Source organism: Habropoda laboriosa, unplaced genomic scaffold, assembly GCF_001263275.1.
Source record: "Habropoda laboriosa isolate 0110345459 unplaced genomic scaffold, ASM126327v1 scaffold145, whole genome shotgun sequence".
NCBI classification, from domain to species: Eukaryota; Metazoa; Arthropoda; class Insecta; order Hymenoptera; family Apidae; genus Habropoda; species Habropoda laboriosa.
The window spans coordinates 1,148,928-1,175,911 of NW_017100307.1; the positions used below are offsets into that span (position 1 = coordinate 1,148,928).

A 26,984-nucleotide genomic window follows, 5' to 3' on the forward strand; every position below is an offset into this window, starting at 1 on the left:
CAAAATATGCGTATCTTTATATGCAAATTTAATAAAAGAATTTTTTACATCTGCCGACGACTTTACCATCTTCGATGATTGGATTGTATGTAATTTCTAAACTCACCGCTTTATATCGTAGAGGGCATAACAAAAATTCTAATTTTTTACACGATCGGTATTTCAGAACGTTACACACGAAAGTACATTACGTGTAAGGTCTATGCTGTACCTCGTCTTTAGTCAGACGCGTAGTCCCATAACGTGGCAAGTCTATTTTGTACCTCGTCTATGATTAAAACACTGCGATAACGTGACGTGTCACCATTTTGATAAACAAAACTCGACGGTGCAGTTACTACATTTCACAGGTATATACTACGTTTGTCTTCTTATTTCGATGAATCCCGTTGCTTTTATCCTATATTCTGTCATAAGAGCACGAAAAGCTGACGCGACAACGGTCGGTACTATCCGGTTTAAATACATATACGCACGTGTACATACGCGGGTGTGTAGAAATTTATACACACATATTCATATACATATACTTCCACAATAAATGATAGAATTGAAATGCTACTTAATTAAATATATCGTTTTACATTATTCTTACAAAATTAAACGTTTTAATCGTTATTCACTGTAATAATTCTTCACTTTTTTTCTACAACATTCGTATTTCAATCGACGCGCTGTACGGTGGTGCCTTTCGTAGAGAAAATTAAAACTATCTTAAACTAGACCGGTAAAAACGATCGAACGGAACATTCACGAACATTTTACTAACAATTTAATTGCAAAATTGAAATAAATACAAGAGGAAACGTTATTAGCATTCAGATCAACGATATTTTAGTTACCCCAGTTAAATATTAACAACGCAAATATTGCAATTTTATGCTGCAAATACCGAGATAACTCGGGTAATTTGATTTCTTCGTTTTTATAAAGAAAAATAAATTGTTAAATACAATTTTGCTCGTCGCGTATCGGTAATTTTTTCTGAATAACAAGCAAGTGCCTCTTTTGTGAAATGTTTACACTGGTGCATTTTTTAGTGATAAATTTGTGTAAATGTCTATTTTTAGATATTGTTGATAACCTAATCTTTTTTTGTTTTCATCGGTAAAGCATCAGATATTCTTTAAGCGATGTTCAAGCAAGATAATATTTGTGCATTGTCAAGTGCTGTTTTTAGCAAAGGCTACGTATCTGCTTCATTACATGTGTTCACATTGATAAGAACCAAAAGGGAACACGTATTACGTATATACAGCATATTAGACGATAATCGACATCTGGTATCAATTTCTGGAAATTCCAAAATCCGTTCATAAATCATTCAAATCGTGAACACGTTGCAATTTCATTGTGAAAAGAGATATTTCTGCGTACGTCTGCGTTTTCAGAACCTCTCGTAGAGCAAAGGAAATAGAATAACGTTTCGTTAATTGTTTATCGAGTGTACTTACGTGGATGTGTAAAAGTGTTTGTACAATTTGTTTCACCGACAGAAGTAGACCCGTATCTAAATAGTGATTCACTGTGCGTTAACGTCGTCACACGGTAATGCATATTTTACGACTTCATTTATTTCGATCGTTTTTCTCGATCTCTGCTAATTAGCGACAGATTTTGAATACGGAAAGGAAGTGTAAAAAAAACAAATACACTGTAAGTCGCGGTTTTTTATTTAATTTCCCGATAATTACGAAAACAGAGTAACGTGAAGTCAAGTGAACGGATAATCGTCTGGCACTTAACGAAATCTTCGCGCCGTTTAGGAGACAGATCAAACGACGCAACGAGTTCGCCATCTTGTGGAACAACGTCATTACATTAATGGCGGTAACCTGATTCGCCATTTTAATCCGGAGTGTCGTTGCTCGCGTTGGAATTCGTTTCTACACGATTTTTATGCCGATTTTCGGACGAAGACTCGTCGTGTCGCCAACGGCACGATCGAATATGCCGGAAAATTGAATTCTTCGCCGCAGTGCGGCCACAAAGCCCCATTTCTCTCGAGTATCTCGCAAAGCAACAAGCTCCTGTACTCGAAAGAAAGAAAACAAAAGAAACAAACATTTTTCGTGAACAAAGAGCACTCTGGGAAGCAAACGTTGCGGAACAATTTGATTAGGATGGAGTGCTTTGACACACATGGGGGACACTTTGCAAATCCCTTTTATGAATTTGTTTCAGGTATGTCGCGCAATGGAAATGGGAATTGCGACGTGGAAACAGAAGAGCATGTTCCCATTCTGCGACCGGATGAGAAGCTACTGAAGAGGCTCGACACTTTGGCGGATCATTTCCAATCCAAATACAACATGGAGCCGTCGTTTTTCGTCAGAGTTCCAGGAAGGTAAATTTACAAAATTGTATTTTTCTTACTTCAATATACGAAAAATTTCGTATGTAATTTGGGGGACATATACGCTGCGACAAATATTTCTCTTTCAAGGACATACACGCTGCGACAAATATTTCTCTTTCAAAATCATTCTCTCCAATTAAATATCCTTTTCAATTGCAACGATACGAAAAATATTTCGCGTGCAATTTAAGTGATATCAAAGGACGTATACGCTGCAGAGAATATTTTCGTTTCAAGGTCACCCATATTTTTTTCCAATATTCGTGCATATATTGGTTTTCTCGCATATTGCAAGTAACGTTAAAATGCGTTCAGAGATGCAGTACAATAATATGACCTCTGACTCCGAAAATTAAAAATACTTTTCGAAGTAATTCATTCACAACAAAAGGTGTTTTCGTTAATCTACTTCAACAATTTATTCCTACATTTACACGAGCCTCCGCTTGTCCACCGTGTGTAATTGCGGTTGTTTTGATCATCTGTCCGCAGAGTTAATTTAATTGGCGAGCACATCGATTATTGCGGATATGCCGTTTTCCCGATGGCCATTGAGCAAGACATACTTGTTGCCGTGGCGCTCTCCAAGGGCAACGACGTTCGTCTGACCAACGTGGACTCGAAATACAAAGATTTCCAGTGCGATATGAAAAATGTCAGGTGAGTAAAAAAAATCAAAAGAAATATTTATCAATCGTTCTACTTTCGTCGAGTCTCACATTAGAAACTAACAACCAACACTTCTGAAACTGCAGTACCTTTACATCCCAAGTCCACCGGACAAGAAATATCGCGTGGTTCAATTACCAAGGACAAACTTAATACTATCCTAAGCTTTTGAGGGTATAAGTAATTGGAGTGTCGCGCTACACTTCCGGAAACACGATCCAGGGTGTAGCTGGGTTGTAAATTTACCACAGTTTACCACAAGTCTCTCCCGCTTAACGTGCTTCAGCGAAGAGGTATAATTTTATGAAGAAAAACGAAAAGAAAAATAGAGAAAACACGTTGAACAGAGAGAAAAGAAGCGTTGAATAAATTGTGAAAGAAATTTCCAACGAAAACGATGGTTTTCTCTGAGAAAACGAACTCTCTCTCTCTCTCTCACGGTTATTCTCAAGTGAAGAAATTTTAATGGCGTCCACCAACCTTAGTCCTTCGGTCCAGAAAGAGCGGAGAAGGAAAACCGGGCCGCTGGTGTAATACAAAATTCCGTACACAGCATCGGAATGCAATTTCGCCGGTAAGAAATTTCCGCGGCTGCATTTCTCGCGGGGGACGAAAATAAATGGCATTCGACCCGACATGAAACTAATTCGCCGGAAAAAAAAGAAAAGCAGCGGCGCGGCCGTTGCGCGCTGGCGAACGTTAGCAGCGGCTCGGTGGATTAAAGAGGTCGCAATAAAATGAGAGGTGGGACGATAAAGCTAGGCTGCGTAATTTCATTAGCCATGCCGTGTTTAGCGGACGGCGAATGAAAATCCTAGGTCGAACAATCTTTCGTTGGTTTACTGTACACGCAGAATCTCGAGGGAAGGGAAGAAATCTTTGTGTTATAGAGGTTTCGACTTATCGAGTTTTCGAGTAAGAGGTCATTAGCAATATCTTTTTTGCTTCTTTATTTTTAGTTTATTTTGTTAGCCAATGTTAATATTTTGCGCTTGCGTTTAGAATTTCTACTTGTTACCATATCATCAGGAGAAAAGATCTTTTTTCCTTCTTCGTCTAGTTTTTACTATTTCAATTACGTTTATTTCATCAGGCATTGTTGCGTTTAGAATTCATTTTGTTACATATATTCCGGAGAAAAGAATGAGAAACGATAGAACTGTGGTTTAATTGATTCCTTCGATCATTCACAGTGAACTGCTTTTCTGATCAAAACGCATGCACTGTTTTTATCTCTATAAAGAAACGAAACGTATCGTAGAACCGTTGATCCTGTTTGATCGATTGACTATGTAGAAGTTGACTTAGACTTGTAGAGGTTCCGAGTTCTTCTGAATTCGAGTTGTAGAGGTAAAATTAATCGCGTGAAAAATAATTCCAGTTAGCCGAAGTTTTATTTCAAGTTGCAGATATTTTTACAGCGGAGCGTAAGTCTTACAGAAGTTTTCGAGTTATCGAGGTTCCACTGTACTCACTTCGAAATTCCGTCGATCTTCGATCGATACTCGAGAGTTATTTAACGCGACGAGGAACGAATGAAATCGACGAGACGTCAAGGTGTCACTAGGACGAGCGGTGAAAGATTGGACAGGGACAAAAGGAGGAATCGCAAGGCAATATTGAAACAGATTTTCACGCTTCTTTCCTTTCGACAACGTGCAAATGAGAAATTTTCGAATTTTTCCTCTTTTTCTCTGTGCTAATTATTTTAGCTGCGAAAGAAAGATTTTTGTAACGTTTGTATCGATCTATTTTCCAAGGAAACATGTTTTAATTTCCAAATGGCCGCGAGCTACGCGGAAATGTAGAAATCGTCGGAGAGAAAAATAGGTATTCCGCAATGCGGTTGAAAACGATCGGAACAACAGCTGCCGTTTATCGCGTAAGAATCGTTGCCAGTTACATGCAGCTGTTTCTTTTTGTATCGAGCCTGAAAATCCGATTGTTTTGAGGAAATTGCGCGGCTCGTAACTCATCGATGACAGGTTCTGATGTTTTTAAAACTTGTTACCCGGAAGTGAAGTACGTCTCTGTTCCTCGAGAAGCTTGTCGACAAACAGGTGTGTAATCTTGCGGCTCATATAAAGAAGCGCGTTTTCCTCTTACGATCGTGAAAATCAACTGAAATTGATCGTTTAACAGCGTGCCTTTTGTACCGGTGCGTAAATAAATAGATATTAATGGAAAGAAAGTTTGAGAATCTTATTAAGGAGAATTGGTTCCGTGGTTTACACTGGGTGTCTCGCTTATAAATATTTTCGCTGGTGTTGAAAGTAAGAAAAAATTATAAAGAGGAGTTTGTATGATTTTTCAAGAGTTGCAGTTAGTTATGATAAAAGAAAAGCCCCCTCTATGTTATCTTGAGGGATATTCCAAGATCATTAACACTTTTTTGATTATATTAAATCCCCTCAAGATTATATTAAAAGGCATTTCAAGATCATCCAAATTTTTTTGCATGTTAAATCTTCTCAAGGTCATCTTGATCACAGACCTTTTTGCATATTTAGTCCTCTTAAGGTCAGCTTGAGGGATATTCCAAGAGCATTAACATTTTTTTGCATATTAAATACTCTCAAAGTTATATTAAAGATCATTTTAAGATGATCAAAATTTTTTTGTTCCCCAAGGTTATCAATATTTCTTTGCATATTAAGTCCCTTAAGGTCATCTTCAAGATTACTCCAAGATCATAAAAATTTTGTTACACATTGACATCTTTCATTTCCAATATACATTGCAGCCAACATCAGGCTGACGTTAAAACCTCAAAGCAACCTCAACCCTTTCGCTTCAGAAAATTATCGGCAGTCTTTCGTTTCAGCGTTCAAAAATTTTTAAAAAATTAAAAACTTACCATTTTTTTAATTTCTACTATTAAATCAAAGCGAGAATACTCAAAGGGCAAAATTGAAGAATCGAATTAACATGAAAGTGTACCAAAAGTCACCAACAGCACAGTGCGACCAAATTTTCAAAGCGCCAATAGCAGTGAAAGGGTTAAACAGCAAAAAAAATATCGACGACCTTGGAATGATACTAACTCAAGATCATTTTGAAGAACTTTTCGCATACCACTTACCATACTTACCTTTTCCAGTTGTTTTCTCCAACTTCCAACGGCAACAAAAGTAATTCCGACGTTCGTCGCGAGCGAGACACCCTATACAGCGGAAAGGTTAATCCTCGTCGTGGATGCAGCCGCGTCCGAACCTTAATGACGTCGAATTTGAATTTAACAAGACTTGAGAAAAACGAAAAGAAGCCGACCAACCGACTTGTTGCAGCCCCTCTGATTAATCTTTTTCCCGTGAAACACCGGCGAGGAGAAGGAGGAGGGTTGGGGTAACTTTCACGTATAATAACCACGGGTCTCTGCCCTGCGAGACGAGAGAAATGAAGTCGGTCGTAATGCAAACGAAAAGAGGATAATACAGGGAAGCAGCGTAATTCCCCTCGTCTTTACGACTGAATATTCCCTTGTTTTTCCCTCGACCATGTGACGAGTATATGTACGCCATTCCCGGGGTTTCCGTGAAATTTCCGAATGTTACTGTAAAAACAAACTAATCCGTAAAAGTGGAAAAAAAAGAATACACGATAAAATCCGTGCCACGGCGGGGTGTACATATATGTATGCGAATAAAATGCATAGGTAAAAGGAGCAAAGAAACAACGCGGGAATAAAATATTTGTGCGGTGCAACAGCGTGGAATTAAAAGAAAATGAATAAAAAATAGAAATTGTATGAAGTTTTGTTAACAAGGGAACTTGATAGCAGGGACGTTAATGGGAATTTAATAGCACCGTCTTGTGAGGCATGAAAAGCTGTTAAATTTTTGTTATAAACATTGTTTTATATCTATTTTAATTTGAAAGATATTAGTTATCTTTATTCAAGGGCTTTTTTCATCCCGAAGGACCGAAAAATGGCCGAAAAAGAATTGCCCGATACTTCTCTCGAGGTCCCCTACAATCCTGAAAAGTTTAAAAAAAAAAATCGGAATTTTCTAAATTTTTAAAATTTTAATTTTCTACATTTTCTTCTTTTAAATTTTCATCTTTTACATTTTCTAAATTTTCTTCTTTAAATTTTCTACATTTCCTTCTTTTAAATTTTCGAAATTTTATCTGAAAATACGCGACATCACCTTGGAAAATTCGTTGGAATAGTTCGCGCAAGGATTCCCCGCTGTGTCTTATCCAATAATTTTCTATCTGGATTGTCGAGAAAAAGGAGGAGATACGTAGAATGTCGAGGGAGGGAGCGGGCTATAACGTAATCAGGAGAAGGAGAAATAAATTTGACGTTTGTCAACGCAGTGCTTGCATCAGTGACACCGGCGATGGTCCAGACTGGTACAAATATTTCCTCTGCGGAGTGAAAGGAGTTCTCGAAGTGATCCCAGAGGAATCTGCACCTGGGGGAATCCTGGCTGCTGTTTGGGGTAACATTCCTCCTAATTCAGGACTCTCGAGCTCGAGCGCTCTGGTCTCCTCTGCGGTTCTGCTCACTGTGCACGCCAGTCAGGTGAGTACTTACCTTCTACCTCTTCGAACAGTTGTTTTTTTAGCTTCATTGGTGTACAGATTGTTTCATTCTTCGTTAACTCGAACGGATATCGTTGAAACTTTGTAATCGCGTTGTGAAATGTTTCGACGGTGAAAAGAAAATAAGTGTAGGATGAAAATGACGAATTAGAGCATATATAGAGAGAATTAGAAAATATTAGGTAATTAGAGCGAAAAGTATTTGAACGAAAATCCAAGAAAATACTATAGCGACGATGTAATGGTCTTGCCATAGAAAAGTAAAATGTTTTGACGTTAAAAAGAGAATAGAGAAGAGGCAGAAAATAAGTATAGGATAAAAATGATAACAATAGGAAAATATTAGGTCATAAGTTCACACCAAAAGCGAAAAATATCTGAATGAAAATCCAAGACATAATGGTCTTAAAAAACAGAAAACAGTTGTGGAATGAAAAGTCAAATTTAAAAGTTCGTTTGAAATATCGATCTAAATTATAAAATTCGACGCGAATTAGTGGGCAGACCTAATACTAAGAGGATCATATTGTTTTTTCTAAATGACGGTTGCTATTTATGAACATGTTAGAACACATGTCCAACTTGTGTAAATCGAGGGTCGTTTCGTTGAAAGTTTTTCGAGGAAGAAACACGCTCCTCGCAAGTTTCAAGATGAAAGATGAATGACTGTACAAAATTTTGGAGGGTAAGGCTCTTCGAGACGAAGTTGTCGCTCAAGTTTATCCTGTCAAGCAGACATTCCACGTGAACGACGGGGAAACTTTTTAACTACACTTAACATATCCGTTAGATGAAACGTGTCAGAGTTCACTCAACGCTTTCACGGCAAGTTTTATACTCGCAAAATTTCTTTTTCGTCCCTTGAACCTTGCCGTTTCGTTATTTAAGATATTTCCAAAGCTTTCGTTTCCTTTTTTTGTAAATTCATTTAAGCATTTGGGAGTTGAAATATTACCATTCTGTTATTTAAGATATTTCGAAAGTGATTGTTTCGTTATTTAAGATACTTCGGAAGCTTTTGTTTCCTTCTTTTAAATTTGTTTAAGCATTTAGGAGTTCAAATATTCCGGATCTTCTCATTTCGATATTTCGAAAGTATTCAAGCTGTCTTTATTACGATCTCTGTTATCCACCATAAAAAAAAAAAGAAAGAAATATATTTGAAGGAAGAATTTCGGTCACATTTATCGCGATTCCCATTCGCGAAAAAAACGGTTCGAGATTTCGGCCAATTATCTAATATCGCGGCCCAATTAACGACGCCATCGCCGTTTTCATCGTTCACCGTAATACTCCCCTATCCAATCTCTTTTTCCCCACGCTTAATCCTGACGTTAATGTCTGTCTAAAAAAAAAAACTGTCCAAAATATTCCTCACGCCTCCCGCGGGATTATTCCGTCGCTTTTAGAGCGACTCTTGCTGCGATCATCTTCATCCGGGATATATGTAAAGACTTATCAAGTCGATCTGACTTTACTCTGGATAACGAGGATGTATTCTAATATTCCACGCTGCAGAGCTTCTATTTTTCAACGCGTGAAAAAGAAAAAAAACCGATGGACAAGTCACTTGAAAAGGAATTCGTGGATTTAACACCTCTTGGAGCTGGCATGGGCAGTTTTTCCTGATTCTGGGGCCAAATTATCATTCTCTCCTCGAGTCTAGGCCCAAACTAAAGAGGAAGATACGAAGTATGAAAAAAAATGTGTGCAACTGGAGAAATATTTGAAAATTGTGGAAAATCAGTGACGAAACAGAGGAAATCCTGGAAACCAGGAATGTTTAGCAAATGAGGAGCGCAGAGTTAGAGCTTGCAGAGTCGCTTAACATGCAAAACAGGTTACACTGAAAAAATGGAAAAAACAAGTGTCTACGATTGGAGAAATATTTGAAAATCTTGGAAAGTCAGTGACAAAAGAGAAGAAATCCTGGAAACCAGGGATGTTTCGCGCACAAACGAGGAGCGCAGAGTTAGAGCTTGCAGAGTCGCTTAACATACGAAACAGGTTACAGTGAAAAATGAAAAAACAGTTTCTGCAATTGCAAAAATGTTTGAAAATTAGTGAGAAAAGTGAAGAAATCCGGGAAACCAGGGATGTTTCGCGCACAAACGAGGAGCGCAGAGTTAGAGCTTGCAGAGTCGCTTAAGATGTGAAACAGGTTACAGCGAAAAACTGAAAAGAAAAATTTCTGCAATTATAAAAACATTTAAAAATTGTGGAATATCAGCGACAGAAGAGAAGAAATCCTGGAAACGAGGGATGTTTGACGAGCAAACGAGGAGCGCGGGGTTAGAGCTTGCAGAGTCGCGATTTGTAAGGCTACGTGATTAACAAGCTGCACAGGGTATCAGTGTCACATTCCCGTTGCATCCGTTTCGTTCTGATTAAATCACGTATACACACGCAGCTCGATCATACTCCAACGCGTGTTGTCTCTACGCAGCTGCGCCGTTTTCGAGACAGAGGAGGAAAGAAGATCTCTCTGCCAGAGAGATAAGTAAAATCTCGTCGTTCTTCGTCCCTCTTTTTCCATCCTCGTGGTTTCTAAGATCGATGAGAAAAGTTCCCTGGACCCTAATGTCTCTTTCGAGCGAAGTCACAACCACCGCGGACCTTGCCGGCCTTCGGAGATTATGCGTCGAGTGCCTTCGAACAAAATGCCCCAAGAATTTCTGATACCTTCCTCTCCATTACCCCCCCGTTCCCGTCTCTATCAGACGCATATAAACGTACTCTCGCGGAGCCGTTTTGCATATGACCAACGGAACTTCGTCGTGTAAAATCGATTCCCCCGACGTCGCTTAAAGCGAACGATATTACAGTTACCGATGTGGATATTGCGAATTTCGCCAGCTGGATAAATTATCAGCCACGATATCCGCGATTTGCCAATCCGCTGCCAATTTCGACCACGAATTTCAATATTTCTTCTCTCCCTTTCTTCGTGCGATTCCTCTAGTCTCGATTGGGTAGGTGTTTCACCGTGTATCGATCATGTCTGCATGTGAGAAAAGCTGTCGCTAGTTCTATCTGCGGTTGAAAAGCTCGTAAGATGAGAAGATTTTGTTTCGTTGATTGAGTGAGAAATTGTTAGGATTTCTTACGTTGCTATGATTGTTGGAAAAATTGAAACTGTTGTTAGTAAGGTCTGTTGGGCTTTTTCGAGAAAGTAGACACAAGATCGTAGACTTTTAACCCTTTGCAATCGAGTGGCGACTGAGAAGCGACGTTCAATAACCGTCACTTGGTAAATAATTAATGAAGACAGAGAGCAGATCTATGGGCCTTCGTAAATTTGTTTATCATAGTGAAATAGAGAGTGCATTGAATATTTAGATGAAATAAAACACTTTATTTCTACGTTAGTTTTTGAAAATTTCAAAGATCCGATTTGCAACCTTTCCTACTGCAAAATCACCTCCGAGTGCAAAGGGTTAACATTGTTATGTGATTTCTAGCGATATTTTTTAGGACTCAATTGCATTGAAATAAAAAATATTTAAAAAATGAAGAAGGTTTTAACTATGTTATACGTGTATTTCGTATGGGGGAGGCAAACTAAAAGGTTGAACACTCTGTATAGAGTGTATAAATTGTATCTTTCGTGATTTCTTCGTTTTCCTGTTCGTCGGTGTTTCGACGTTTTCCAATGGGACTGGATGCGACGCGACGGTTGAAACAAGTTTAATTAGCGATTCGTCGCCGTACGAATTTCAGCCGACTCGAATGGTAGCAAGTTTGCCTTTTCTAGTTGAAACGTTCTTTATGTATTGTTCTCGCAATTACCCGGTCGATCCACTTAGAGCGAATGTTTTCGAAACGCGGCGATATTTGCTTCTGTGTTCTCCTCTTAATGGCTGCGAATTAAAAACAAACATAGTGCCGGGGACAATAGAGAAGGAAAGAACTGGAAGTCTGAAAAGCGGAAAATCGATCTGTGCGTGTAGTACGCGTTCGTTCGCGATTTGCTGCGAACTTGGTTCGCGTGTGGGAGAAAATGTGTTTTACGAGGGCACGACAAGCGTTGTTTAAAGCAGGAAAGATTCTATAGGGCGACTGTTAACTGCTGAACGATAAGAGTGGAGTCGAAAAGCGACGGAGGAGAAGTGACCTTGACCAACTAAAACATCGGTTCGCACTATAGAATGATCATTTCCAAATAATTCCCATAAAAAAAAATTCATATTCTAGAGAAATCCGTAGAAGTTGTATTTAATACTTTTTCAATTTAGAAAAGTGAATATTAAAGATTTTTCTTGAGTCACTCGAGAGTGAAATTTATTAATTTACAAGGTATTGAAAGTGCTGGAGAACTAGACACATAACGAGAATATTCCCGAGAGCTGTGGTAGAAAAGTTTTCAGATGGAAATGTACCCTTAGACGAACCGATCGTAAACTATATTCATACAATACTCCGGTATAGGATCGTTGCTCGAGAGGGCGTGGCTTACTGCCCGAAAAGGCGTGGCTTACTGCCCGAGAAGGCGTGGCTTACTGTCCGAGCGAATTTGCTGAGCGCCTTTCTCCTAGAACCTTCTATTTTGCTTACTCGAACTATACACGCGACTGACGTCTCTGTGAATCCTTCGATCACGACTCATTTAGGCCCATTTTACAATTGCTCCTATTCGAAGTGTTCCAAATGAAACGTGAACTTTCGAAAGAAGTAGAGAATTGTTTTTCTGTTCCAGCACAAGCTGTCGAAGCACAAGTTGGCTACCATTAGCTCCAGGGCTGAAGGATACATCGGCACCCAAGGTGGCGGTATGGATCAGGCTATCGCGTTTCTTGGTAAAGCAGGTAAATCGTTGGTGCTTCACTTAGAAACAAGGAAATTGTCGATAGTTTCGATCGTTATTGTGTAATTTACGGGTGTAAGTATGTTTATGGTAATACTTGTTAATACTCCAACGAAGGTTCTGCAATGCTAATCGAATTCAACCCCTTGTGTGGTACCGGCGTCACGTTACCGAAAACCGCAGTGTTCGTAATTGCGCACAGTCAGGCTTGTCACAACAAAGCCTCCACGACGGATTATAATTTAAGGGTTGCAGAGTGCCGGCTGGCTGCACAGGTAACGTTGCGATTTTTTATTTTTTTTTTTTTTTTACAATTTCCAATGCAAATTCTAGATGAATGATTTCGTCGTAAAACAGAGGTGCGGTAAAACCGTGAAATTTATTCGTAGTGTTTTGCATTTCGAGTAAAATGAATAAGCCTCGTTTCATTTTCAAACGACGATGGTTTATCAGTCCTTACGTACATTTTACCGCGAACTAATTAATTAAATCTTAGTAAGTTTCTTTGCTTGAGAATCTTCTGAACAAACTCGCTCGAATTATCTCGAATTGAATGGCACGCCGAGTTAAGTTCCATATTGAAACAAAGTTAAACACAGTTCCCTCTCTCTCTTTCTCTCTCTTGGTAGAAAATATTTATGTAATTATTAACGACTGTGTCATCAAGATGAAAGATTGCGGAGGAGTTACAGGAACGCTCGGTAATGCATTCGCTCGATTCGTTCGTTGCTTTGAAACGATATAGAACACTCGAAGAATCACTCGAACATAGAGTTTCAAAGCAACTAATAAGATTGGGCTTCGATTAAGTTTTACGGTTGTTAAACAACCGACTTTGATCGATGCACGTCGACAAAAGGTATTCTACCCTTCTGTTCGGAACAACCGAACTCGCGTGAACAATCTGAACAGTCTGTGTTCGAGCAAACTAACACTGACGAGGGATCCTCCAGAGTAGTAATTACTTCAAGAATACTTTCGCCCCTCTTCCTAATATTAAACGTTTTTTTGGATTATTGAATCCGCTGTTCCTTTTGCTGTGGTAGATTTTAGTGCGTGAAATCGCAATCTTCCCTTTGAGGATTTGTTCTTATTAACAGGTTCAGGACGGTGTGACCCACCGTGGGTCATCGGAAAAAATTAGAGATTGAGAAATTAAGTATTAATGATAATAAATCGGTACAATCGAATTTCTCTGTCGTCCTGAACGTGTTAAATTAAGAGGAAAGTGAGTGACAATGCTGAATTGAAATTTTATAATTTGAATATTTAAACTTGGGAATCTTAAATTTCATTGGCTGAATTTCAAACTCGAATAATTTCAATTTCATGGACTGAATTCAGGTGGTGCTTACTTCAATGGCATTGGCTGGATTCAAATTTTCCATATTTCGATTTTCATTGGTTTAACTTCAAATTCGAATAATTCCTAGAATTTAATTTTGAATGATTTCAAAATAATTTCGGACAATTTCAAAATAAAATTCATCGACACGTCTTACATCGAACTCTCCTAAAAATATCCTCAAGCAAAGTTAATCCTATCGTTTACAGATAATAGCGAAGAAAAGGAAGAAGCCGTGGGAACGTGTACAGAGATTAATCAACGTTCAGGAAAGCCTTGGCCTAAGCGTAGACGAAATGGTATCCGTAGTAACAACAGAGCTTCACGAGGAACCGTACACTCTGAGCGAGGTATGCAGTTGACGTAACATCGATAACGATAATGTCGAAATCACTTCTTGAAACATTGCTTCAACAAGAGAACTTTATCAATCGACGACCAAAAAACAAAAAAAAACCATGACACTTAGCATCTGTTGCGTCTCTCTCTCTCTCTCTGTGGTTTCATATTCATCGTTTTTCACCTTATAACATAAAATAGATCAATCGATTTCCAAGGCTACCATTCCCTAGCCGTGCGCGTTCTTTTTTTCCAGATCAGCAAGAATCTCGACACAACGAACGAGAAGCTGAAAGAGATCTCGTTGCTGCGATCTTTCAGCGACTCTCAGACGTTCAAGCTGAAACAACGCGCGCTTCACGTGTACAACGGTAAGAGAATTTATGGAGAACGTATGGCGTATAAAGCGGGAGTGAGATATGTTTGCCACTTCGCCGCCAACAGGACTCGTATTTATCAATTTTCAAACAATATCCCCAAGAGAATGCAAAGTTTCCACGTCGGTAAACAACGCCTTATTTATACGGTAATTTTTCCGGGGCAGAAAACTTCCCGCTTGATTTCAGCCGCACTTTTACGCGCGGAATAATTCATGTATGCAAAACAGGCGCCATTTATGAAAGAAGTGTAATTCAACCGCTTGCGGGTAAATCGCGAAGGAATTCTCCGCGCGTTAGGTCGCCTAGACAAATCCAGGAAACTCTTCCAAACGAACAAAAAGAGAGAGAGAGAACAAAAAAAGGATGCTGTGTCACGTCGATGAAGAAATCGACGGAATCTTTGACCCGGTTGAGAGGAGAAACACCGGTATCGCTTATCAATCACTCGCATGCATTCTTTCGTGAAGCAATAAATTTCCGCCACGACAGTTTATCGATTGCTACCACACTATTTGTTCGTGTTTGGTTCAAGCCATAGAATTTATTGGCCTGGAAACGCTGCGAAAACCGCACAGAAAACTCTTTGGCTGCTTCCATTTTACCGTTTTTTTTTTCCCCCACTTCCGCTCGTCTAACCTTAGACCTCGTTAACTCGAAAAGGGATGAAACTTCCTTTTGAATATCAACCGACTATATAGGCGAAACGTCACGAAAAACACTCTCGAGTAATGTGAAAATTCCGTGAAACATCTGGTTTTGTCGATGCGAAGGTAGCCACGTTACCTCGTTAATCTTGCATGAATAATGGCCAACGTTCTTTTATCTGGCTACTTAAAACGATTGAATTTCATACGTCGAACACGAACATGGAAACACACAAACCATACACACGTATACAGTGTGCTTATATTTTCGCAAACGAACCAGGCACGCGATGATAATGCAACGGTCGAATAGGGTGCACGTTCAAGTACGAATGCACATGTACACCGTGTCTCCCCTGTGTACACTATAGCAACGATTATTAAATTTCGATCGATTAAACCGTCGTACGATTGCGTGTATTTTAGAGGCGGCTAGAGTGGTCGAGTTTCGACGCACCAGCGAGGAGAATGGTATGATGGAGGAGGAGAAGCTGCGACAGTTAGGCAAACTGATGTCCGACAGCCATACCAGCCTGCGTAAGCTGTACGAGTGTAGCCATCCCAGCGTCGACGATCTCGTTGACAAAGCAACGGCTTGCGGTGCACTGGGGGCAAGACTCACGGGAGCTGGGTAAGTGAAACCTTTGCACCTGGATGACACCTTTGCTGTTTGCACTACTTGCGAATTAAATTTAAATGTGAACGTGTCTTGTACGATTCGACCAGTGAAAAGAACCATAGAAATACTGTGTAAGTTGTGTGTTTGGTATAGCTAGTGGAAGCGATATAGCGAGGTCGTAAATTAAATCATTAAGGGGCATTGCTTAATTCGTTAAACATTTGAGTAGGCTTCTCTTTTGTGGAGAGAATCGTTTAATTAATTTTCTTTACTTATGAGGCGGGGCCCAGAATTTTCTCCATAGCATTTGCTTTATGGTCGCATAGTCTCTGCGGTTTTGCAGGACACACGCCTTTCTGGTGTGTCATTAACCCTAGATAGTTAATTGCGTATCGTAAAGACACTCTGTGATAGTCAAAGGCCTGAATTTCGTTAGAATCGATCACCCTTTGGGTCTGATTCTCCGGTCACGACTATATTCCCCCACTCTGCTGACTTGGAACTGCTGGAGTGGGGGGTATAGTCGCGGCTCGCGGAGGGCGTGGCCTTGGGATTGCTAACACTGGTAACGCCCCCTTCGCTAGCCTTGGTAACGCCCACAACTTGGAATTTAATATAAAAATGAAATTTTTTACCACACACAGCAGTTAAAAATAATCATACCAAACTACAGTACACCAAAATTTATTAATATCGGTGACTATTGCTTCGGAGTGTTCCCTTGTTAGACTCACTCAGACCTCGAACAATAATCCATTCGAAAACGTTTGCTTTCTTTAATTTCATACAAATACGCCCGTTTAAAAGTTGCCGCAGTTTACGTAAACGAACTTTACAAATCCCGCGCAAACTCTAATGTGAATCGCAACGGATGGATGGAACATTACGTGCATGCAAAATTTGTGTATAGATTGAATTTACGTAGATTTGAATAAAACGGAAATTACACTATTCTACTTACTTCAGAGCGGTAACGAGATTCGTTAAAAAGTTTCCTCGCTGATAACCGTCCATTAATCCAAGGATTAATTCGTTGACGAGTTTGCGACACCGGTTACGATCTTCCTTTGTAACTATTGCGAGTTTCATTTTAGTAACCACATTTTTGCCAGTGGAAATGGATGTTATAAAGTAGAAGGATCGAATGAGAGAGCGACGAGGATACGGAAACTTGGTTGGGAACATGGGTTAATCGTTTTACAATGAAAGTGTAATGGATTTCGCTGGGTCACAAGGCAGCAGCCAGCTTGAATCACATTAAGAATAGATTACTTCATTGTTCAGGATATAAGAGAGTCTTCGTTAACGTTTATTTTGCATGAAATTATTTCGTGCATCTTTCAATGTACCGGAGAAATCATTCATAAAATAACGCCGACCTGTCACCGTCCGATACACAAACTCGAGGAACGATATCGAATCGATCCATGGGCGTGTTTCAGTAACGAACAGTACTATATCGAAGTACTTTTACAACGCTATCACACGCAAGCGTCTAACGAGCTCTAACGTCACCGAAAATGTTTTGGAAATTATCGATTACCCGAAATGTCACCTCCCTTGATACCTGCCTGATTTTAACACTGCAATCGCGCCACGTTTCAATTTCACCCTCTATAGACATGTGTTTCGTAGTATACGGTGAAATTAATCAAACGACACATTCGTTGCGATTTTTATTTTGACACAGATGGGGCGGTTGTATAGTGGCCATAATAACGAAAGACAAGGTTTCACAATTTGTGGACGCACTGAAGAAGGAGCTAGCTCGATGCGGGATAAAAGATGGATTCAAACTCGAGGATCTGGTCTTCCCGACGGAACCGAACCAGGGTGCTGCAATTTATACGATCTAATTCCCTCTTACCACCTGTTTCCTCACCTCGCCACGTGCATTTTACAAATCGCCGGCCAATATATTAATCAAAACGGCTTTCTCAATTATCTGCATAGAATTATTTATGCGTAAGAAATGTATCTTGCCAGTAGTAATACCTCGCTTTGCTCGCACAAAGTCTGCGAAGAGGCTGAAGATTAAACTTGCAGAGCTGTGAAAGCTCTTACGAGTCTTCTACCGTCGTTTTATACACCCAATCAAAATGGTAACATTGCGCTTGCGGTGCACTTTGGGAAAGAAAATTTCCTGGTCTATGTATCCAATGTATTTTATACGAGCAAATCTCGTTCCTTATCGATTACGATCTACGGTACCTTTCACCAGCTAACGACACGTTTATTCTAAGAAATAATTACATAGGTGAATTCGTCGTTGAAAAACGCATAATTTCTACCTTTAAAACATTTCTCTATCTGCAATAGTTTCCGAGATATTGGACCAAATAGACTCCGACTCCAACAGGTTCGACGCCGTAGGTTTTCGCTCGAGCCTTGAGGGCTGTTTGTCACCCCTTCAAAATTCACGTTGGCGGATAAAAAAAAATACGTGTCTAATATTTTTTCGAGCACTACGTCGTACTAAAATTTCATGAAAATCGGTGATGAACATGTGATCCTTATTAGACTAATTCGTATTATAGTTAACGATATTTCTATTAGTAATTGTAGCATTAAATCGTACTATTTTGTAAGTTTCTGAGAGGCAATCTGAAATATACAAACCTGAGATTATACTACCGAAGATGTTTTCTTTAAATTACACCCCATTTTATTGGTCTAAATAATACACAAACAATACATCATGATTTTTTGTAAGATCCCGAACCCTCTTTCTTTTTTTCCCCACCGCCTCATGATTAAATGTATTAGAAGCAGAGACGAAGGCTGCTCGTCATCCCAAACTGATTGACGATTAGTAACGCAAAAACGAAGGGGCAGGAAATTAAGGATCCGTTAGGCTTTTCGCGGAAGCCTGCCCATTTTCGTGAACCGGTCGAAAGGTCTGACTGTCATTAACGATCAACGCCGAAATTACACAGAGAACGAAACGTCCTGCGTCAGCTTACATAATCCGGGAACTTAATCAAAGTTGAATTCGAAAGGATAAACCGGCCGGAATGGAATTTATCAGGGGAAAATTTCCATTCAACCCAGATATCCGCCTAAGGGGTGGTCCTTACGTACCTCGATCTTGGGAATTCCATCACGAGCATGGAAATTAGAGGAGAACAACAGGCGCACAACGAAGTCAGGTGTGACTGATTGCAAATTTGTTCGAGTTTACCCCGTAACACGCGAACCGCCGCGTCAGCATGACGAATAGTATGAAAGTTGAAACATCACTGTGGCCATTGGAGAACGATCTTGAACACCGTTCAATTTTTCATCCAATATTCCACCATTTGTCTGTCTGTCGTATTCACAGAATGCTTTCTTTCTCCTTCTGTTTTTTTTCGTTATGAATACTTAAAGGGGTGCACCATCTTGAGACGTCTAGAAATAAGCAAACTTTGGGACTTTTTTTTATAGACAATGAACCGAATGAAAAGTGTCAATTTTTTCAGAGGGTATGAATGTAACTTTGAACTTCTCTCTCGAATTTTTTAAAGTAAAAATGTTACAAAATGGAGGAGTTGTTCGCTAATTGCGGAACCGTTTGGAGGATAATTAGGGGTGAAGAATGGACGATTATAGTCAATGGAAGAAAATACACCTTAGAGATTTCTTCCTTGAGGTAGGTCGGTACACTTCACATCGTACGATACGACACAGATATTGATTTCCCACCTACCGTCTATGTCAATAAATTAGCCGATAAGAGGGAGAGACTTACCTGTCGCCGAAACTTTGCTTCGCCTGTGGGATCGATTTAGGCTTTCGATCCCTAACGAAAGAAACGTCGAATTGAAATTCAAGAGGACCGTATCCTCTCGATGAAAATTTGCAACGTAATGTTTGTTCCTAATTTAACTAACGAAGCAACGAGCAGCTACTTAGGGTATCGGCATAATTTCCAAGCTAATAACACTTCACAATTTACGATCCTCCAGCACCCAAATCACATTTAACCCTCAACTTATCGAATCTTCCTCGCAAGATGTAAGTTAAGCACGTTACCCCAGCATCCAGGCGTGAAACAGCTCATGAATTCGCGCGTGAAACAACAACGATCGTAAAATATCTCCGGGTAACAAGTTTGAAACTGTGCGACGTTGAAACGTAAGCGCGCGGCGACAATCTTTACGGAACACGATGGAAAAGTCCACGTCGAATAAGCTCGAAGAATTACCCGCTGGTCCTTCTTTCGTAAAGCTCTCACCTATTATCATACCCTTTCGAATACTCCAACTCGAACTTTCCCCCGTGATTGTTTCGCCCTTCGTTTCTTCTAACCGCGTTTAATTTCGTCCTTACCCTCTTCCATTAAAATTCAACGATAATTCGAAAACACCGTGAAATCGATGTAAATTTGTGCAACAACGGTGTGCACACGATTTACTCAAAAGTGCTAAACTTCCGATAGGACGACGACCACTATAACTTAGACACGGAAATTTCTCTGTGCTGGTGGACTGCGGTGGACCGTAGGAGACAAGTTAGCGTGTATTTGCAGAAGGGAAAGGACGACAAACAGAGGAAATACGGGAGGCTCGGAGCTTAAGCTCATCAAGAACCCTGAAATTGATTTATGCTGCGGTTATGTGTCCAATCTGGTAACACAGGCAGCACCTTCGTCTTTCCGGTTAACTTGATGCATTGGAAACATCCTCGTCACGGAAACTTCATTTTCCAATTGTTCGATGATGTTCGTTCTAACAGTCTGATATTTCAGCGTGCATGATTGTAGGATTAGAATGTGTTTCCTCGATCGAGATTAGGTAGGTATGGTTTAAAATAAGATGTATTTAGTTGCTCGATATATCGTTTACCATCGACGCAGCATATGCGGTCTAGAACGTATTGCACAGTGTGCTATCGATTTTCTCGTGGCAGCGAACGTGTTAAAAGCTACCGTTGCTAATTCTCGCGTCCCTTTCAACCACCACTTTCTCTCTTGCGATCTTTTCGTCGTTGAGCCTTTTAAAACGAAGTACGAGGAGATAACAGTTTTGTAATGGTACGTGGATATTTTTGTGCGAAATGTATTCTACTTCGATGAAAGTGATTATTCACGTTGACAACGCGATGACACTTAAAGAGAAGATTCTCGAGGATCGCTAGTAATGTTGCATGGAATATAAATTTAGCTGTCCTTTCGCGTAAGTGTGTTTCTGGGTAAAATATATACCAGGCAAAATAGAAGGGCATCGTGGTCCAGTAAATTGCGTTTCCGCGACGTGAACTTCCGCTCCTTTCTCCGTTTCGCTTAAAAGCAAAACGCGCTCCGCAGAAAGGGGAAGAATTAAAAAGTTTCGAAAAGCCAGCTGAGTCGTTACTTATCGGGATAAAGGGTAGCAATTCTAGTGCACGTTCCGTCAAGAATTCGATAACTTGCTTAACAATACACGAACACTCTGGAATTATCAACGAAAATTTTAAAACATTTTTTACGAAAATGTCTATCTATTTTTTAATTACCAAAAAATCGTATCACGAAGTTACAAACTTCCTTAATACCAATTTTAAATTCACCCGTTTAGGCTCGAGATAACGATTTATCCCTTTGTTTGCAAATCAAGATAACAAAAAAGAATTTTTTATTAAGTTCAAAAAATGATATTTAGCAAGTTCTCCCTAAAAATCTCTCATTCTAAAAGGGTGAACGTAGTTTCACGTAAAATAGAAGTAGTACACTAATATGTGTGGCGACACGAATGGAACGTGTCTCACCTTTAAAAATCCCGCAGGTACCAGCTGAAAAGGGAATTCTAATATTAGAAACGAAACTCTGAAAAATAGCTCGATTTATAAATATCACTTTCTTTCCACAAACACGGCCAGAGGTTCGCTTATTTATCCCACATAAATGACCCATTACGATGTTATCCTACCCCCGTGTCAGGTCAGGGGAAGTGAATCTCGAATTCATTCAGAGGCTTCCACATTCTATTGGTACGCATATGGTAAAAGCGTAGGGCTTATGTCTCCACCCTACACCGTACATGTACACACGTACACTTGTGCGTGTATCCAGCGAATTTATACCGAACCGAACGAGAAAAAGCTTTTATTTTTCGAAATACTTGTAATTGTTATTCCATCCTTAAATATTCCACCTCCGCCGGATGGAATATGAAATTTCGCGATTCTCTCGGTATAATTAAAGATAACTCGACTGGAATTTTTAATTAGAGAAACGGCGATCGATCGATTTTGTAACAAACGAACGCCTTGTTTCGAGATGAAATTTTGAACGAAGAACAGAGTTGCCGCGAATTTTCCCAAGGAAAATGTCTTTCCGAAGACACTTTTCTCTCTCGAGAGGATCGTATAATAAAACGAAATTTTACGAGGATCTAAAACGAGAACGAGTTCGCAGCGTGTCACGCAAAATTTCTGCCTTACGTTTCCTCGGATTCTCTTGTAAAGTGTACAGGTGGGAGGAAAGAGGCCTCCGCTTAAATACTGGCCAAACAAAAGCGCAAAATCTATGCTAATTTGCCACGTTCGCTTTGCACATCGTTGTCCGTGAAGTTCGTAACGACGGTTGCTCCACACTGGCGCGATTATCTTTACAAAGGATCTGCTGTTACTGCGGAAAATCTGTCTTTCAAACACCGCCACTTTACACTCTCGAAAATTTACGATAAAATCGACGAAATGTGTAAATGTTAAATATTTATTTCACCAATGTACAGATTACAAAACTCGACGAATTTACAAATTAAGCCATTTGTTTTAGAACTTAATTTTAATAAATTGCAATATTTAACAATATCTTTTTAATAATAACACATGAGATAAGTGGTTGGTTTAGACAAGACGACTATAATAGGAAAACTACAATTCATGTAGCTTTAATAGCGAAAAGGTTGAAGTTTTTATGTCGAGGGTGTTAGGTGGGTGGATTGCGTCGAGTCTCGGTGATATTCCAAGTGCAGCTTCATTTGCTGCGGTCGGCACAAGGATGGGTGACCGTCGGGTTGGAAAAAAAATTCGGATTTAATTTCTCTCTCTGTTGATTTTGGGATATATATGGGGGAATGTGTCTTCCGCTCCTCCCTTTTCCATCACCGCAATTTATGGTACTTTCACGCGTCTACTATGCGGTCGAGAAGACTGTTGCCTACAGGCGAGAGAGGTGTCCTTTCTTCCTACAAACGAATTCTCTCGCGTCCATGTTCTTGAGATAAATTCTACGAAATAGGTTCTTCTGTCTACAGGTGTCCTGATTTACACCTTGATAACCGAAGCACCCGGAAAATTGTCCGTCTATTGTAATTACAGCCAGACGATAGCAACGCGGAACATTTTACGAGTCAGAGCCGTAAATGTTTAGACACCCGTAGAATATCATTAGCGATTGTTGGCGACTTTAAAGGGAATCATCGGCCAGATAATGAGAGTCATAATCTGAACGTCACACTGGCAACGATGAAAGCGTGTTACGACTGCTGCGTAAAACTTTGATGTCCACTGGCCAATAAAACCAGGTAATTCCCGGTGTAAAACCAAGAGGAGTGGTGAATTTTCAAACTAGACCGACTGTAGAATGTATAGGCGCGTGTGAGCGATAGGAAAGTTCATCGTACTTGACGCATCGATCCTTCCCGATGGAATCGAACTTCCGCTTGTAAAAATCGAACGTTCAAGCCGCACAAAACGTCGGCAAACGGTTGCTCGTTACATATGCATGAGGCAGGGAGAGAGACGTGATTAACTTCCGCGCTAAAGGTAAGGAGGTTCGTGAACCGATCGATCGTCTTCTTCGTCCGTTCGAGCGAAAGGAGAGGAGAGGACCTTGTCACGGAGACCTATTTCTCGTGAAAGTGAACCGGCAGGAGAATTTCGCGATATGCAACAGGAAAGAGAACCCGTTCGTTTGCTTTATCTACGCTACGGTAGAGAAATGGTAAAATCATTCCTGGCAGTTTACGAGCGACGAAAGAGTAGACGCACCGATCGTAAAACATCGCGGCACGGAAACGTGCGTTCGTCTATCTTCGTGTATCCCGAAAACTGTACACCGAAACCATAGGTCGATATATCATTTGGAAATTGTTCAAAGTTTTCGGGGGACAAGATACGATGTTTCATATATTTTTCTCTCGTTTTTAGTTGCACTACAATTTCATTTTTTCATTCTTATAAAAAGCTCAACGCGAAAAAAAACTCCACTCGCAATCTCGACGATACCGAAAACGCAAACTATTCACGCGTCGCTGCCATACACGCGCGATGCTAATGAAACTAGTCTCTGAGGCGGTAACTTTTTCCATTAGCTTTCAGTGAATTTCTATGCATATCCCGCGAGAATGTGATCCTGTTTGCCATGCGAGTACAGTTCGGTGTTCCCCGCTGTGGAAATGCGGCGTGTGTCAACTAATATGAGGCATGTTATTCGGGTGGAAAAGTACGAACGAGCTTTATATTACCAGTGCGCATGCGCGTGGCTAGAGTTTTCGCGCCGCGAACGTGACGAAAGCCGGCCAGTCACCATCCAACCATCGCACGTGTCGGTTTCATGACCTGTTCGACCAACAATGTTTTGGTGTAGTGACTCGTCCGTTTCGTGTCTCGATATTACCCTCCGCGATGAATTACACACGAACGCATAGTTGGCGCCGTTTCCTGTCGATCGATTTATTCTTTTAGTTGAATGTGCGTGTTGTGTGGGATCGCTCACGCGTCTCAAGCATGGCTATCATGCAATCCTGTTGCTGCTGGCGGTCCGTGAGGAGGGGCAGCTTCGCGTGCGCTATTTATTCTGGGGTAAGTACTACGAAACACTAATTTTCGTTATATAACCTAACCTATAAACTTCGAATTAGTTTTTCTTATTGGCAAGTTGTTCGTTTCGAAACAGAACTTTATCGAATGTTCGACGTGTGTATTGTATGAAAAAGAGGAACTTTTCCATTTTGAAACGTAACAGTGTTGCCAACTGAAAGAGCTGTCGAAACGGAAATATTTGTTAACAAAGAAAGAGCGCGGTGAAAAACGTTGGTCACACGTGACGTGTGTACACATTTTATTAGCGACCACATAAACAATACGCGGTTGTAAAGAATAAATATGAAATATTGACAGACACAGTGGAAAGTTGCAAACGTGTTTTAAAGTTTCATACGGCGATAAAACACTTTTACCTTTTGCAATACGCGGTTCGTTACGATAAATGGCACATTTATGTTCGCTCATTACTTTCATTAACGCGTTTGTTGTAACTTATTGTTCCTTCGCTGCATTGGTTTCCTAGAAGCACGCGTAACCTCTCAAATTGAAAAATACGAACTTGGTTATTTCCACACGAAATCCTGTTATTAATTCGAACGATACGTCATACGGTACTGTGCTTTAGAAAATTAATATGTACAATGAAAATTGAATTAATCGTTGAAAACGGAACCCAGTCTCGCGTCAAAGAACGCAATTAAAAAGAAATGCTAAATTTGCCTGCAGTCTTTTACTTCTTCCTCTGTAATGAGAAAATTGACTTTAATAGATGATCTAACACAGACGTATAGTACGTTCGTTTTGTCTTATAGCAACGGGAAATGTACTAAATGGTACTGCATTAATTAGAGGAAAACATAAAAGTACACAACGATGAAATAAGCAAGATTTTCATTTTGTAAATTCACGGTGTTGTTTCACCTCCTATTATGCACGATTTTAATTAATAAAAGTTCGAAACGGGAGCAAGTTAAATGTTAATAAGTCCAGCATTCCGGACCAGTTTTATTTCCGCCAGGAGATATGCAATAACTGAAAAATATTCGTAAAACGTCGGAGTTAATGCGCTTCGTTATTTCGCTCTGCTCGTAAAAGACAACTATAAACAAGTGATACTATAATGAAGTGCATCGCATGCTCGCGGCCACTTACGCATAAGATCGTAAAGAACGTAGTAGTAGCTAGACACGAATGTTTATCATTCTCTGAACCTTACATGGTTGGATGAATCATTCGCAGAATTTTATAATAGAAACACTGCTCCTCTTAGCTATTGTTAACGAAATTAAATTCTTTTCTTTTTACGTCCATTGTTAATTGAATATTTCAAATAATTCGTTACGAAGCTAATTAATACTAATTCAAGATTACAATCGAGTTTACAGAATTTACAGTTCAAATGTTTTAATTTCTACGAAATGTGAAAATTACCGAGGAAAAATCCAACTTTTTTTCCTGCTCTGCAAAATATGAGGGAAAATTCGTAATACATATACCGCGCGCGATTCAATTTAAATAAAAATTTGGAAAACCTCATCCGCCACGATGTGTGCGTTTGCAATTGTACGAAATTCCTGTTCGACAACGCGGTTTTTGACAAAACCTGTAGTTTTTTCCGTGCAATTTAGTTGATTGAGTTGGACGAATTTGCGTGGAATATTTTCAACAATTTCTTTTTAATCGTTGCAACAGGAAACGCGAAACGTCGAAGTGTACAATGCTGCACTTTTTTTTACCTGTAATTCTTTTTTCTCTCCTTCTTTCTGCGAAGAACACGATTTACATAGACTTATATACTTGACCGTATACCAAGATTTAGTTCACCACTCAGCTGCAGCGGCTCGAATAAACTTGTAAGTTTGTGTTCGACGCGAGAGTTTCCGATAAAAAGCTTAGACATGCTTTCAGATATTTCTACCTTTATGTAAGTGAACGATGGCATCAAGGAGCGTACCTGAAATTCTTTTTGCCGTCATAAATTCCGCCGGTAACGACGATTACCTTCTCCGAATATGTGATTTTTCATTCGGTGAAACGATATTTTAAAAAACAGCTCGTCCGCGTGTTATTTTCGTTGTAACAATTCTGTATTATGTGTATAAATAAAAGATAAACGTAGTTTTCATCGTGGAGGTTGTTTTACCCGCGAGGAATTAAATTAAAGCATCCTGTATCGGAAACTTTCTCACACACGCACGCTGGCATAACTCGCTAACAAAATTAATTATATCGAGTTGCGTGGAATAGACTTAACTTCGTGATATTTCGGGCCACGTTGCTGTTGAACAGTTTTAATACCTTTCGCGTTGATTCGAACTTCTCATTCGTGTTTGCAGTATCGTATTCTTGTTGTTTAATTTTGTTGGTCGAGAAATACGCTCTTTTTCTTCTTTTTACAAATAAACATTGAGTTGGTAAGGAAGTTTTCTTCGAAAGAAAATTGTTTATTGAAATTGAGAGTCTTTGGGTATACTTTTGGCAATTTTTTGATCCGAAGGTGATAGAATTTAAGTGGTTTTGGAGGAAAGAGAAGCGTTTGTC

At 39.7% G+C, this 26,984-nt stretch overlaps 2 protein-coding genes across 2 annotated transcripts in view; both read left to right on the forward strand.

Annotated features, from left to right (window-relative positions):
* Positions 1-313: 313 nt before the first annotated feature.
* LOC108574052 (N-acetylgalactosamine kinase) lies at positions 314-18,040 on the forward strand. Its single transcript, XM_017936562.1, has 10 exons — positions 314-350; positions 2,185-2,347; positions 2,852-3,019; positions 7,352-7,559; positions 12,276-12,384; positions 12,501-12,658; positions 13,938-14,078; positions 14,324-14,438; positions 15,518-15,722; positions 17,401-18,040. Exons 2-10 carry the CDS (start codon positions 2,187-2,189, stop codon positions 17,564-17,566), a joined length of 1,431 nt encoding a protein of 476 aa, XP_017792051.1. The 5' UTR covers positions 314-350; positions 2,185-2,186; the 3' UTR covers positions 17,567-18,040.
* A 6,364-nt stretch (positions 18,041-24,404) lies between these two features.
* LOC108574053 overlaps positions 24,405-26,984 on the forward strand; it is a 33,061-nt gene continuing 30,481 nt past the window's right edge. The window contains 1 exon segment of the mRNA XM_017936563.1: positions 24,405-24,479. Within this exon segment, the coding sequence (XP_017792052.1) occupies positions 24,405-24,479 (75 nt within the window).